Genomic DNA, 13,359 nt, shown 5'->3' with positions numbered 1-13,359 from the left:
TGATTACATTAAAGTACTTGCATTGCAGCTACACTGTTAACTTTAGGCCTAACCCACAAAACTCTAACCATACCTTAAACTTATTAGCAAGTAAATGTGGGAATTTTCCAGAACGACAAAAATAGTCGTCCATAGTCTTGTATGTATTTAATGTAAGTCCATAGTACATAAGTTCTATTCAATGAGAGCGAATGGTGACACGCTGAACAACATCTCCTTTGTGTTGTTCAGAAGAAAGAAAGCCATACGGGTTTAGACCAGCATGAAGGCTGAGTAAATAATGACATAATCTGTTCATAACCATACATAAACTGTTTATAGATTACTTCGTGGCTTTAAAAAGAAAGCAATTACTTACAACATCCCAACAGACACAAAAGCCTGAGTTTCATATAATCCTAATGTATGAGTGGGTTTCTCCTGAAGCATTTGCAACAACTGTCTAAGGATTAAACCAAAGCTCTGAAACTCTGGCTGTAGTTTTACAAGGATTGACAGATGATCATCATCAGTTCATCAACACCGGTCTATGACTGACAGGACATATACACCAACAAACACACGTTTGATAAAGCACAGCTTTAATCTACTAGACTCTAAGATGGTCAAGAGGAGATTTCAACAACAATACGAGTTGACAAGAGCGATCAACAAACAATCACACACACACACACACACACACGTACCTCATCACTGACGTATCCATGAAGCGTTGACACATCAAATGACCAGAGCAAGCGGCGTGTCAAAAGTTTATATCGAGATTGTTATCAGGCAGCAGACCTTCGATCATGTTAGCGATTATGTAAAAAGAAATGATAAAGAACTGTATGATCATAGGGGTGGTGCTCTTGGCTGTGTTTGCTGGTCATACTCTCATTTCATAGGACAATAATCTGCGTCTCCTTCGCGGTGTTGACGGCAGATGAAGGGCCGAGTTCAAGAGCGACTTACCGCCTCCTACCGCACAGGAGGAGCACAGCAAAAATGAAAACATAATGAAAATAATAAATAAAAGAAAGAATTATAATACAATACGTATATAGTATAATACATATGAAGAGTTCAGATGCAAAAGCCTCGAAGTGCCTTCTGAAATTTTCTTCTAGAATGATCATTTTTATCAAGCTTGTATATTTAAATTCAGTAATTTCACTAAAATGGCAATGAAAATTACCTATTAATTGTCACTGAAGTGAAATAACTGAACTTAAATATACGAGCTTGATAAAAATGATCATTCTAGAAGAAGATTTCAGATGGCACTTAGAGGCTTTTGCATCTGAACTCTTCATATAGTTAAATAATTCAATAAATAATGAATTCAATAAAAAAATGCTAGTTTATTCTGAAATAAATAAATAAATAAATGTATCTATTCATTTTGTAACATTCCATGAAAGCACATTTATTGTTTAATATATTTCACAATATTGTCGTTCTGTGGTCCTCCATAGATTTGGGCCTCCATAATTGTTTTTTGTTTTTTATTAAATTTATAAGGCTACTGATATGACTGGCTTCTTCAACTCATGATAAAAACATGTTATTTAAAAAATTATTTATTTGTGTGTAAAACCTTTTTAAAGCAAAAAATACAGAGTTGACAACCTATGAGTGGAAATTATTTATTTAATTAATTAATTAATTAATTAATAACTTGAAAAAACACAATACGATTACTTTAGTCCTGAATTTTTTATATATATATTTATTATGCATGTATCTTTTTTCTTTTATTTATTATTTTCTGGATTCATTTTAAACTTGTATAGACTGTGTCTATATTTATGTATTTAAAATTAAATATTGTATGTTTATTAATTATTTATTTTGCATTGCATTTATTTTTTACTTTATTTTCATTCTATTTAACCCATAGTATTTTCATTGATTTTCACGTGAAATAAGCACAGTTTGCATTTTCATTCATTGTTCACAGTGCAAAATAAATCATTAACTTTAGACTACTCAAACGCAGAACCAGTTGGAAATAAATGGGTAAAATAGCAGATTGAACATCATTGACTCATTTTTATAGCGCCACCTAAAGGAACATCTAATATCGACTCCAAACTCAGTCTTTGCGCTCGAGTAATTTTGCGGAAATATGAATGAACTGAACCAATCTGGCTATTTTGATATTTAGAGAGATGTTATGTAAATCCATTTATCAAATGATTTTGATTTCAGTACTATTTCAAGCAGCGACCAAAACAGGTCACGTGTTGAGGACAGCAGTTCACTTTCTTTAGGGTTTTTACACATTTTGACCTCATAATTAAAAGATAAACAGCGAATAAAAGTCTTGCTTTGGTTTATTACTGGAGGTTTTCGTTCTTGACTCAAGGCGTATAGGCCTATACACATTCTCATGCCTTAAACCTGCTTCACCCTTTGGTCTGTTTGCTCGCCTGTTAGGAAAATAAAAGGAGAGACAGTGTGTGCAATGCACACTGTACATAACCATAATATGACTGTGCATTGATGTCTGTGACGTTTGTTTGTCTTGCTTGGTTATCAATAAAACACAGGACTGCATTGCTGTGATTTGCATCATTTATTTCACATACAGTTGTTTTGGGAAAGTTTCTGAAGAACCAACTGTCCCTCAGTACACTTCAAATAAAGACAACGACAACGGAACATAACAGTTTTTTAAAGACAAAAAAGAAAAACCCAGCAACAAAACACAACTCAGGTGGACATAAACCGACAAGTTCACTGTTAAACCCAAAGATATCGCCCGTTTCTGTTGACCAACTTGTGCCTGGCATTCCCATTAAACATCCAAGCCACAGGGCAAATAGGAAACCTGTCTGTTGCTAATTATAAAAGAGGGGGATCATAGCAGTTATGAAAACATGGAAGTCAAATGGACTTAGATAGAAGATAAAATAACACTGAAATAATATATAATCGAAGAACATCTACTTAGATTAAAAAAGCAACATTCACTACTTTGCAAACAACTGGTTTAGAGATATCATCACACATTTTAATAATCCATTTTCAAATGTATACAAGCAAACTGTGAGAGAAATGACTCATAATTCAATTTTAATAGTTATTTAATTAAGGTTACCCCATAATTCTTTAATAACAGCAGGCTGCCGGCGCAACTGTGACCGTCCATCTTTTGTTAATAGATTGTGTCAGTAAACAATACTTTTATGCAATATGGAACCTGAAATGTATATACATATGCCATCTGAGACCCCAGAACACATGAATGTGTTTGGTCACATGGGTGGAGGATGATGCGGTTATGATGAGAACAGGGAGGATTTGGGAAAGTTATTTAAAGCAACTGGAAGAAATGATCGGCCCCGTCTGGAGTGACTCACTTTGATCATTATTATTAATAATAAGTGATGTCAAGAGCTTAGTATCATTGATTATTTTACAGTGAGATACTCGGATCTAAAGCTAAAAAAAATTTAAATAAGTATATTACACAAGTTCTAGCATGGTGTAATTTAATAAGCTAATTTTGCATATAGACTTGGTGCCAGAATTCTTATCCCATGGAGAACAAAGCATACTGGACGATTCCAATGAGTCATTAGTAGTTTATTTGAGACATGTTTGCTTGCCGTTCTCGCATTTCTAGTTCAACTAAACAAAAGTATGAGTTGCAGCATCCCGATGAAGCCATGCACTGTGGGACCAGCAGCGTGACGAGACTCACTCCAGACGGCACCGGCTCCCACTAACTCCCTCCACCGCCACAGATTTGCAGCATCTGAACTTTCCCAAAGTTCTGCGACAAAGCTGTCCGGAAAAATGTTACGTTTACCGCCTTGCTTGAAAGAGAGACATAGGAGCAGGGGAGAGAGAGAGAGAGAGATACTGGGAAACGGTTTGAGATTTAATGCTTACAGGAATGTATGATGAAAGTCTCCCTTAAAGAAAAGAGCAAAAGTTTCATGGGAAATTATTGTATGTACGGATGTTGTCACTTATAATAATATCACTTTTTTTAATGATGTATGAAATTACAAAGAAAGGCGTGAGATGAGATGGTTTGCATGTTCACAGTATGTACAACTGAATGTTCATGCGCATGTGTTGTAGGGGATCATGGCTGTTTCCTGTGAGAGAATGGCAGGTCGGAGGTGAGAGGTCAGTGTCTAAGGGTCACAGTGAGTTAGGTTGAGGTCAGACTCGGGGCAACTGCTTTTCAATGAATTCCTTCACAGCAGACATCTCCTGTAAAGCCAATCAGAGAGAAGTATGGGTGTTAGAACTAGTGTGCACAGATAATACAGTTTGACATATCTATTGTATAACATCTAAGATCATTTTGCATGATTTCAGTTCAGACCTCATCCTGTTATCGGTTCACAAGAGTTTGCTTCTAAGAGTTCTGAGAAATATTTACACGGCTGTTTCACAGTTTAATACATTTATTCTGCAAGGACATTACATTGATCAAAAGGCAATAAATGAAAGACAAAAGACTAAATAAATGCTTTTTTGAACTTTCTACTCATCTAAAAATGTATCACAGTTTCCACAAAAATATGAAGCTGCACAACTGTTGTTCAACATTGATGATAATTATCAGAAATGTTTTTTGAGCCGCAAATCATATTATAATGATTTCTGAAGGATCATGTGAGGCTGAAGACTGGAGTAATGATGCTTTGATCACAGGAATAAATTACATTTTAAAATATCGTTCATAAAAAACAGGTCTTTTAAATTGTAATATTTCACAATATTACTTTTACTGTATTTTAGATCAAATAAATGTCTTGGTGAGCATAAGAGAATAAAATAAAAACAAAAGCATAAAAAAAATCTTACTTTTATAGACATAAAGGTAAGTCTAAATGGATTTAGATCTTTTTTTTCCAGGGGAATCTCTAAGATCCTTCATAATGACATAATGAAAATGTGTGAGGCAACATTAATCCGGATACATTTGAAAACGGCGTTTTCATTTCAAAATGCTCCCTGTCCAACACAAGCGTTTTCAGAAAGTAGCTCATCCATCTGAAAATGCTTAAATCACCTCACATGCGTAAAACATACTAATATACCATGGTCTGGGTGAATACTCGATTCTGATTGGCTGCAGGGTGTCCATTAAAAAGTGATAGAGGACACCTAGTAAATAAACCGTCAGGCGTAACCAGGGAAACCAAGTTATTGTTTGTAAAAACTTTAGATTTCGATTGTAAAACTAATTAAAATATAAACTAATGTTTTAAAAATGTGTTATTTGGCAAGTGACCATGGTATAAGCGGGTTAATGCCCGACGAGGTGTCCACTGTCAGGTAATAATGGATTTCGGCGCCGCTGCACATCGGACGGTTCACGCCTTGCCGTCGTCACCTCGTCGGGCATTAACCCTTACATAGTTCACAGGACGATACCAAGAGAGCAGACATAATAAAAGTTCTCACGCTATTCTTCTGGCACGATCATTTTATTGTCAAAATCGCATGGTCTAAAATGCAATTGTCATCGTGTTTAGTTGCAGGAATGCAATATGAAGACTGTGCAAAGGAACATTTCTCTAAGTATATAGCAGGCACACCAATGCCGGCATAACCATAGATATCTATGGATACAATATGTGTCACATGACTAGTAAACATGCGTCATTTTCTAATTTATCTACTTGGAAGAACGTTTTCAAAAACCTCAGTCTTCGTTGACAAACTCTGGGCAAAACGGAGAGAAAAAGATGTGTTTTCGAACTAAGACGTGTTAGTGTAGACAAGGCCTGAGGTTTCTGTGAAAGACTCACCTGAGGACAGGAGCTGTGCATGAGACCCGGGTAGGTGCGGAAGGTGATGTTCCCTGGAGAGACGATGGTCTTGAGCTTCTCTGCTGTCATGGCCCCGAACTGCACCGGGATCATGGGATCCATCTCGCCATGACACTGCAGAATGGGAGTGCCCTTGTTTCCACTCCCACTTGCAGCCTAATGGGGAAAAAAGCAGATACATACTGACATCTATATATCAGGGCTGGGCATTGACACCTATTTCACGATTCGAAATCGATTCACAAACATGCAATTTCAATTCAATTTCGATTTAGCATTTTCACTGGTCACAATTTTGACGTTGATACCATGGGGAAAAACTGCCAAATAGATATTTTTAATATTATCTCATAATTTAGCAGCAGGTTTATTAGGCTGCTGTCACTTTAAGACCTGACGCACTGATCCATTAAACTGTTACACATGCGTTTTCTTTCTCAACTGTTTACGTTCACTTAAAACATGACTGTGTTTATGTGAATACTCGCCTAAATCACCATTTTGACATTATTTTGTGTGTATTTGACTGTTTAAGCGCAATAAGCCAACAATAACAATAAGATAACACCAACAATATTCACCCGGAGCAAATGAAACGAGTGAGGAGAGGCGGGTTTGTGTGTAACTTGCTGTCGGAGAGATGAGGGAGAGATAAGAGAGAGAGATAAGAGAGAGAGAGAGAGAGAGAGAGAGAGAGAGAGAGAGAGAGAGAGAGAGAGAGAGAGAGAGAGAGAGAGAGAGAGAGAGAGAGAGAGAGAGAGAGAGAGAGAGAGAGAGAGAGAGAGAGAGAGAAGCTGGTATCACGTATCTATTCTGTGGAAAATTAGTATCGCGTTTCAGATATTAATGATATGTATTGACAACACTACATCGCACTTAGTTTATTATTTCAGATGCCTTTAAAAGACTAAAATTTAAACATGTATATATGTGACCCTGGATCAACAAAACCAGTCACGAGTCGCACTGGTATATTTGTGGCAATAGCCAACAATACATTGTATGGGTCAAAATTCGATTTTTCTTTTATGCCAAAAATCATTAGGATATTAAGTAAAGATCATGTTCCATGAAGATATTTTGTAAATTTCCTACTGTAAATATATAAAATTTCAGATTATGTATAAATCTCAATATATAATTAAATAAATAAATAAATATCAAAATAAATAAATAAAAAATTATATATATATATTAGGGCTGTCAAAAGATTAATCGCGATTAATCGCATCCAAAATAAAAGTTTGTGTTTAAATAATATATGTGTGTGTACTGTGTATAATTAAATTTGAATATATAAATACACACACAAGCTTGTATATTTTTAAGAAAAATGTGTAATTTATATAAAAAAAAATTATATTTATATATAATATAAATTATATATAAATATATACAGTATATGTATGCAAAAATTTCTTAAATATATACATGCATGTGTGTGTATTTATATATACAAAATAATTATACACAGTACACACACATATATTATGTAAACACAAACTTTTATTTTGGATGCGATTAATCGCGATTAATCTTTTGACAGCCCTAATATATATATATATATATATATATATATATATATATATATATATATATACACACACATACATACACACAATTATTCTCACACAAACACTGCTGAATGTCTTGTACCTGTGGGAAAGTCTTGTGAAGTGGAAGCCAGCAACTAAGTCCAACAACACCCGCTAGTTGCTGCTGAGAGGTCAGAGCGGTGTAGAGAGACAGAGCTCCACCCTGAACATCAGACGACAAACCAGGAACTGAAGATCATCTGCAGTCTCAGCAATTTAACTGATCGTACACACTGTCAGGAGGGATCACTTACCTGAGAGAAGCCACCCAGAAGAATACGATTGGATGGTATACCATTCTTTACCTCGTGATCGATGATGGCCTTTACTGTTGGAGAGAGGGAGCGGACTATACTTAGCGCCACATAATCAGATTTCATCACATAACAATATTCTCTCGCAATACTTTTGTTCCTCATTAACTTGATGTGTTTCTTCATGTGGTTTTATATTCGCTGACAAAGACTAAGCTAATTTTGGGATGTTTTTAAGTCATGGACAGCTTATGCTGTATTCAGGAAACTGCCCCAATGTGCATGTGTGTCCAAAAACACATTTTGCTCACTGTTCTCTGCTGCTCTCTTAATCCCTGCTTCATCCTCTGGGGATTCTGGGCTTAAGCCCATCAGGTCAAACCTGAGAAGAAGAAAAATTAGACAAGAATTAAAAAAAAAAGACTCAAAAAGTATTAGTCCACTAGTGCAAAATGCTTTCATTTAGAATTTTATTAATACAGTTTTACAGTATATTATATTAACTAAACCTAAAACTATTAAAAACCATTTCTGTTAATAAAAAAAAAAAAGTGAAACAAAATAAAATAAATATTAGTTGAAAAACTTAGAAATGTTGCCTTGGCAATAAGCTGAAATAAGTTTTAGTGCTAAAATTATTAACAGAAAATATATAAAACTAACCAAAACTAAAACTGAAATAAAAAAATAAATCAACCCTATATAGTAGTATTTAAAAAGAGAGACAAAAAGCACACAACTTAATTACTAAAAATTAAACTGAAATTAACAAAAATAATAAGTTATTTAAAATACTAATATACTATTTTAATATTAATATAATAATACTATTTTAAAATATTTTAAAATGTTAGTATGCATTTTAAAATGTAATATATTTTTAAAAAATGCATTCTTGTGATTTCAAAGCTGATTATTATATTATATTATATTATATTATATTATATTATATTATATTATATTATATTAGCAACATGATGACTGAAAAATCCTTTTCGCTTTAACCACAAGTATATAGCATTTGACTGTCTGTATGAAGTCACATGCTCAATGTCACAAATCTACTTATTTGATTAAATGCCCAAGAATAGAGCGAAATCTGAAATACTACATCATACATTTCCTTTGTTTTACATTTTTCAAAATCATCAAACATGGTTTACTTCCAGGTTAAATTACATTTTAAATCCCCACAGCACTTTTAAGTGAATGTACTAGAACTGTAATGTTAGAGGCAGCTTACCATGAGGGCATGGTCATCTTCATGTTCAGTGTTACAGGGATTCTGGGTCTGGAGTCAGAAAGAATGACAGACTAGTTTGCAATAAACTACACGAAGAAAAGTGAGACTAACAATACATGCACAAGCAATGTTAACTTACGCGTGTGGACAGATGTATTTGATGTACGGCAGTCTAATAGACGTCATTGAATCAGCCCAGCCGTGTCTATAAGCAACACGACAGGGTTATTTTCATGCAGGACGAGGGCCATCAGAAGATCCTGCAACAGGCAGGTAATGAACACAACTTACCCTGTGTCACCCAAGCCATGAAGGAAGATCACCTGCAAAGTTAACAGAATGTGATGTGAAACTAATCTCTCTGCAAAGCCCAAAAGAGGACCGCTTTCCTGTGTTCGATGCTGACTCTTGGTTATTTTATATGAAGATACCATCTCAATAGCAAGCTTGAGCTTTCTGTGTATCTATTTCTTCCGATAAAGAAGGCAGCAGATAGACTTCCACTCAGACTGTGAAAGAGCATCTCTATTAAAAGACATAGTTCATAATTTACTCACTCTCATGTTGTTCCAAACCCATTAGACTTTGGTTCATGTTTGAAATACAAATTAAAGGGATGGTTCGGAGTAATTTCAACCTAGGGTCCTTTGCACCATGTCCTCGAGCCAAACAAGGTCCCTTTTTTCCCTTGGTCGAACATTATTAAAGTTAGAGCTTATTTAGAGATATCAGCCGGATGGCTTAGTGCAGGCGCTAATGGATCCAAGGTCGTATCTCGTAAATTACCCCACTAATAAAAAGCCTGTAAAAGTCCTTTGCAAAACTCACAAGTGTAAGGGAAAAGCTAATGAATTTAACTCTCCATAGAAATAAACAACTTAGTGTTAACTAATAATTGTTGCAAACTGGTACTACCAACAAAATATTAGTGCATTCCTGGAACTGGGCGTCGTTACACTACATCCTTATGCATCGCTTTCTGCCAGGACTTTTTTTATCAGGCTTTTCCCAAATCACTGAAGTGACGTCGACGTCCGGGTTAGCGGTAGCATTAGCCATCAGGCAAGTGTTATTTAAATAAACTCCTGATGTACTTACCAACTTTCCAATGCCTCTTTTTATGAGTACAGAACCGATTTGTACGACTGTAGAAGTTTGGTGCCATTCCGGGCATTATTAGTGGGGTAATTTACCAGATACAGCCTTGGATCCATTAGCGGGTGGGGGGGGGGGTTTGGGGGGGGGGGTGTTTGGCTCGAGGTCATGGTCCAAAGGACCCTAGGTTGAAATTACTCCGAACCATCCCTTTAAGATATTTTAACGAAAGTCCACTGTAAGTCCATGTAACCAAAACTTGAAAGATCCAAAAAGGTCATAAAGGCGTTTTGAAATGAGCCCATATGAATTGGACGTTTTAATCCAAGTATTGTGAAGAGATATGATCGCTTTATATGATGAATAGATTTAAATTAGGCTTTCATACACATGTAAACACACTTACATAGAGAGAATCGCATATGCTAAACATCACACTCTCATTGGTTCTGACACATCACATTTTGAGTGTCCGTGTTTACCATATTTGATGAGCTCTATGCATGTGTGTCCATCATTGTTTAGATGTGAATAAAAGCCTAAATTAAATCTGTTTATCATATAAAGCGATCGTGTCTTTTTAGAAGACTTGGATTACGACACATTTATGACCAGGAATTTTCCATCACCTGGACGTTCAATCTTTCAGAAACCTCTTAGACTTAATTAAAAATGCCAATTTGTGTTTTGAAGAAGATGAATCATAGTCTTATGGTTTTGGAACAACACCAGGATGAGTAAGTGATGGCAGATTTTTATTTGGGGGAGAAAAAAAACATTCAAGGAAACTGATTTGGTATATCTGAAGCCTGGGCTCTGCAATGCTAATGAATTGTTGTTAATGATTGGACTGTTCTCTCACCACAGCCGTCTCCTTCTCCGTCCCGGACACGGTCACGGCTTCAGCGAGCAGAGGTACAGACATGTTGTTGCCACACATACAATGTGAGGAGTGCTTTTAGAAAAATACAAAAACAACAAGTTCAAAAGCAATCAGCACAACATGTTTGTGTAAAACACAAAGGCCCAGGCATTAAGTATGGGAGAAATGGTTATTAAAGATACAAACCAGCAATTTTAGAAAGAAACTGTCAGCAGGCTGCAGAATGATTAACAAAAGTTGGTTTAATTGCCAGTGTTGTTAAAGTCATTTTAACTAGCAACTCAAGCTCATCTAAAACTAAAAGTGCGCTGTTGAAATCTAGACGAGGAAAAGAAAAAGTGAAAAATTACAGGGTGATTACGTCTACTGGATAAGCACTGACGCTTATGTTAATCATACACACAGATCACAAGTTTGTACTAGCAGACGTCTGCTTAAGAGTTCCCAGAAAACTAATGAAGCCTAAATGAAAACCACGAGTCCCTGTTTTCCTGGAACCACATGACAGCACTGAGAAATCACATCTTGACACTCAAAACACTCCAGTTTAATGGATTCATTCGTGTTTGTGAGAGGCCTTGGTGATTGTGACACAAGCCTGGAGTGTTTCCTTTCATCGCTGGCATCAGCAGATATATGTTTATTTATTGTTTTGTTATTGGCTCAATAAGAAAATTTGGCTGATATATTAACGTCAAATGGTCAATAAATAATGGATTATTTGCTTCAGCTGAGACACTTGAGGTGTGCACTGTTCACCATTAAGGGGTTTAAATTGCTTAATATATGGTTAGAAACATTTCAAAAATAAAATACAGTGAAGTGTAAAATGTGCAGCGCAAGTCTACATAAAATTATAAGAACATTTTAATATGGGATATGGCTTTTAATGGTGAGACTTTTGATTTTGTAATCAGGCTCTCAAATTATATAAAAATTTGGATTCAGATTTATCTGCAAATATATCGGTTATCGGCTTTCAAATATAGAGAATTATCTGTTATCGGTATCAGCCAAATTTAATGTCAGTGCATCCCTAGTTTCAAACAAACACTTGAAAAAACTTTATGTGTCTGTCTGGGTTTTTAATCAGTCAGTCTGGCTTACTAGACTTCAGTGCTGCACATGTTATCATCAAATACTTTTATTAAACCACCTGCTTATGAAATCTCCACAAAATACCAGAAGAATATGAAAGGACTTTTCCAATGAAACTGCATGGTGTCCTTATGCACCAGTTTGAGCGTTCACCACACAATGGCTCATTGATGCACATTAACAAATGACTGTATTGATCATCTCTAATGCGTCAGTTCAATAATCCTTCACATGAACACCACGATCATATGTTCACAATGAATAGGAAGGGATGGGCAGGGAAAACAATGGAGACACATAGCTTCTGTTTTTAAGCCTGATGGAATCAAGGACATGATTCATGTTTAAATAAAGCCGCTAGGTCGTTTCATTAATACTCGAGCGACATGATCGGCAGCTTAATCCTGTTTCGCCTGTATTATTGTCACAATGAACCCACAGCCTCAGAGATGGAGCTAGCTGGATCTCTCTACCCCCGCGATTAAGCCCACTGTTACGCTGTTCAGCGACAAACTTGCGCTTTTATAGCGATCGTTAAAGCTAAGGTCAGGGGGTAGAGTACATTTTAATTTTCAGGCAGAAAAAACAGATATAAACAGCGGTTAACTGCAATAAATGTATTGACTCACCGCTTGCTATCCCAGGTCACAACGGAACTTCCGCTCCTTCTGCCGGAGAGGGGCGGGAACACTGCGTCGTGACGTCATCGCGTTTCTTCAACCGCGTGAGCTTAAAGGGTTAGTTCGCCCAAAAATGAAAATTCTGTCAGTAATTACTCACCCTCATGTTGTTCCAACCCCGCAAGACTTTCTTTCCTCTTCGGAACACAAATTAAGATATTTTTGATTAAATCTGAGAGCTGTCTCACCCCAACATAGCTTCTATGAAACTTGCCGGCCCAGAAAGTTAGTAAAGACAATGTTTAAAATAGTCCAAGTGACTACAGTGGCTCAACCTTAAGTTTATCAAGCGACGAGAATACGTTTTGTGAGCAAAAAAACAAATGAAAATAATGACTTTATCCAACTATTCATTTTCTTCTGTGTGTTCCACTGAATGAGTAGTGTAACAGCGCAGCGCTTCTGGGTTGTACGTCAGAACGTAGGCTCACTATTGGCCGACGCTGGTCATGTGTGTGATGCTGGCCAATAGTGAGCCTACGTTCTGACGTACAACCCAGAAGCGCTGCGCTGTTACACTACGTGAACTCACTCAGAGAAACACAGAGGAAAATGAATAGTTGAATAAAGTCGTTATTTTTGTGTGTTTTTTTGCGCACAAGAAGTATTCTCGTCGCTTGATAAACTTAAGGTTGAGCCACTGTAGTCACTTGGACTATTTTAAACATTGTCTTTACTAACTTTCTGGGTCGGCAAGTTTCGATTACAGAGAAGCCTATGGAGGAGTG

At 36.2% G+C, this 13,359-nt stretch overlaps 2 protein-coding genes across 3 annotated transcripts in view; both read right to left on the bottom strand.

Moving 5' to 3' along the window:
- The window catches only part of ankib1a (ankyrin repeat and IBR domain containing 1a), a 38,276-nt gene extending 37,362 nt beyond the window's left edge, over positions 1-914 (bottom strand). For both annotated transcript variants that reach the window (XM_081375904.1, XM_081375905.1), the window contains exon 1: positions 687-914. The gene's annotated coding sequence lies outside the window, so the exon portion shown is untranslated. The remainder of the gene's footprint in view (positions 1-686) is intronic.
- A 1,631-nt stretch (positions 915-2,545) lies between these two features.
- On the bottom strand, positions 2,546-12,934 carry lypla2 (lysophospholipase 2). Its single transcript, XM_081375914.1, has 10 exons — positions 12,581-12,934; positions 10,833-10,925; positions 9,167-9,198; positions 9,015-9,080; positions 8,876-8,923; positions 7,944-8,014; positions 7,633-7,706; positions 7,440-7,541; positions 5,763-5,939; positions 2,546-4,212 (listed from the first exon to the last, which is right to left on the bottom strand). Exons 2-10 carry the CDS (start codon positions 10,908-10,910, stop codon positions 4,162-4,164), a joined length of 699 nt encoding a protein of 232 aa, XP_081232040.1. The 5' UTR covers positions 10,911-10,925; positions 12,581-12,934; the 3' UTR covers positions 2,546-4,161.
- Between the last annotated feature and the right edge of the window lie 425 nt (positions 12,935-13,359).

This window comes from Scardinius erythrophthalmus (assembly GCF_964197995.2).
Source record: "Scardinius erythrophthalmus genome assembly, chromosome: 10".
Lineage (NCBI taxonomy): Eukaryota > Metazoa > Chordata > Actinopteri > Cypriniformes > Leuciscidae > Scardinius > Scardinius erythrophthalmus.
The sequence above is the reverse complement of the archived record's forward strand: the minus strand, read 5'-3'. Positions and strand labels throughout refer to the sequence as shown.

What these genes read in the sequence shown, in the direction of transcription:
- lypla2 (XM_081375914.1), bottom strand. Translation starts at nt 10,910, where the DNA reads ATGTGTGGCAACAACATGTCTGTACCTCTGCTCGCTGAAGCCGTGACC. An exon ending in CGGAGAAGGAGACGGCTGTG is followed by an intron (nt 9,199 to 10,832) that starts GTGAGAGAACAG and finishes TTAACTTTGCAG; the next exon opens with GTGATCTTCCTTCATGGCTT. An exon ending in AAGATGACCATGCCCTCATG is followed by an intron (nt 8,015 to 8,875) that starts GTAAGCTGCCTC and finishes TCTTCTTCTCAG; the next exon opens with GTTTGACCTGATGGGCTTAA.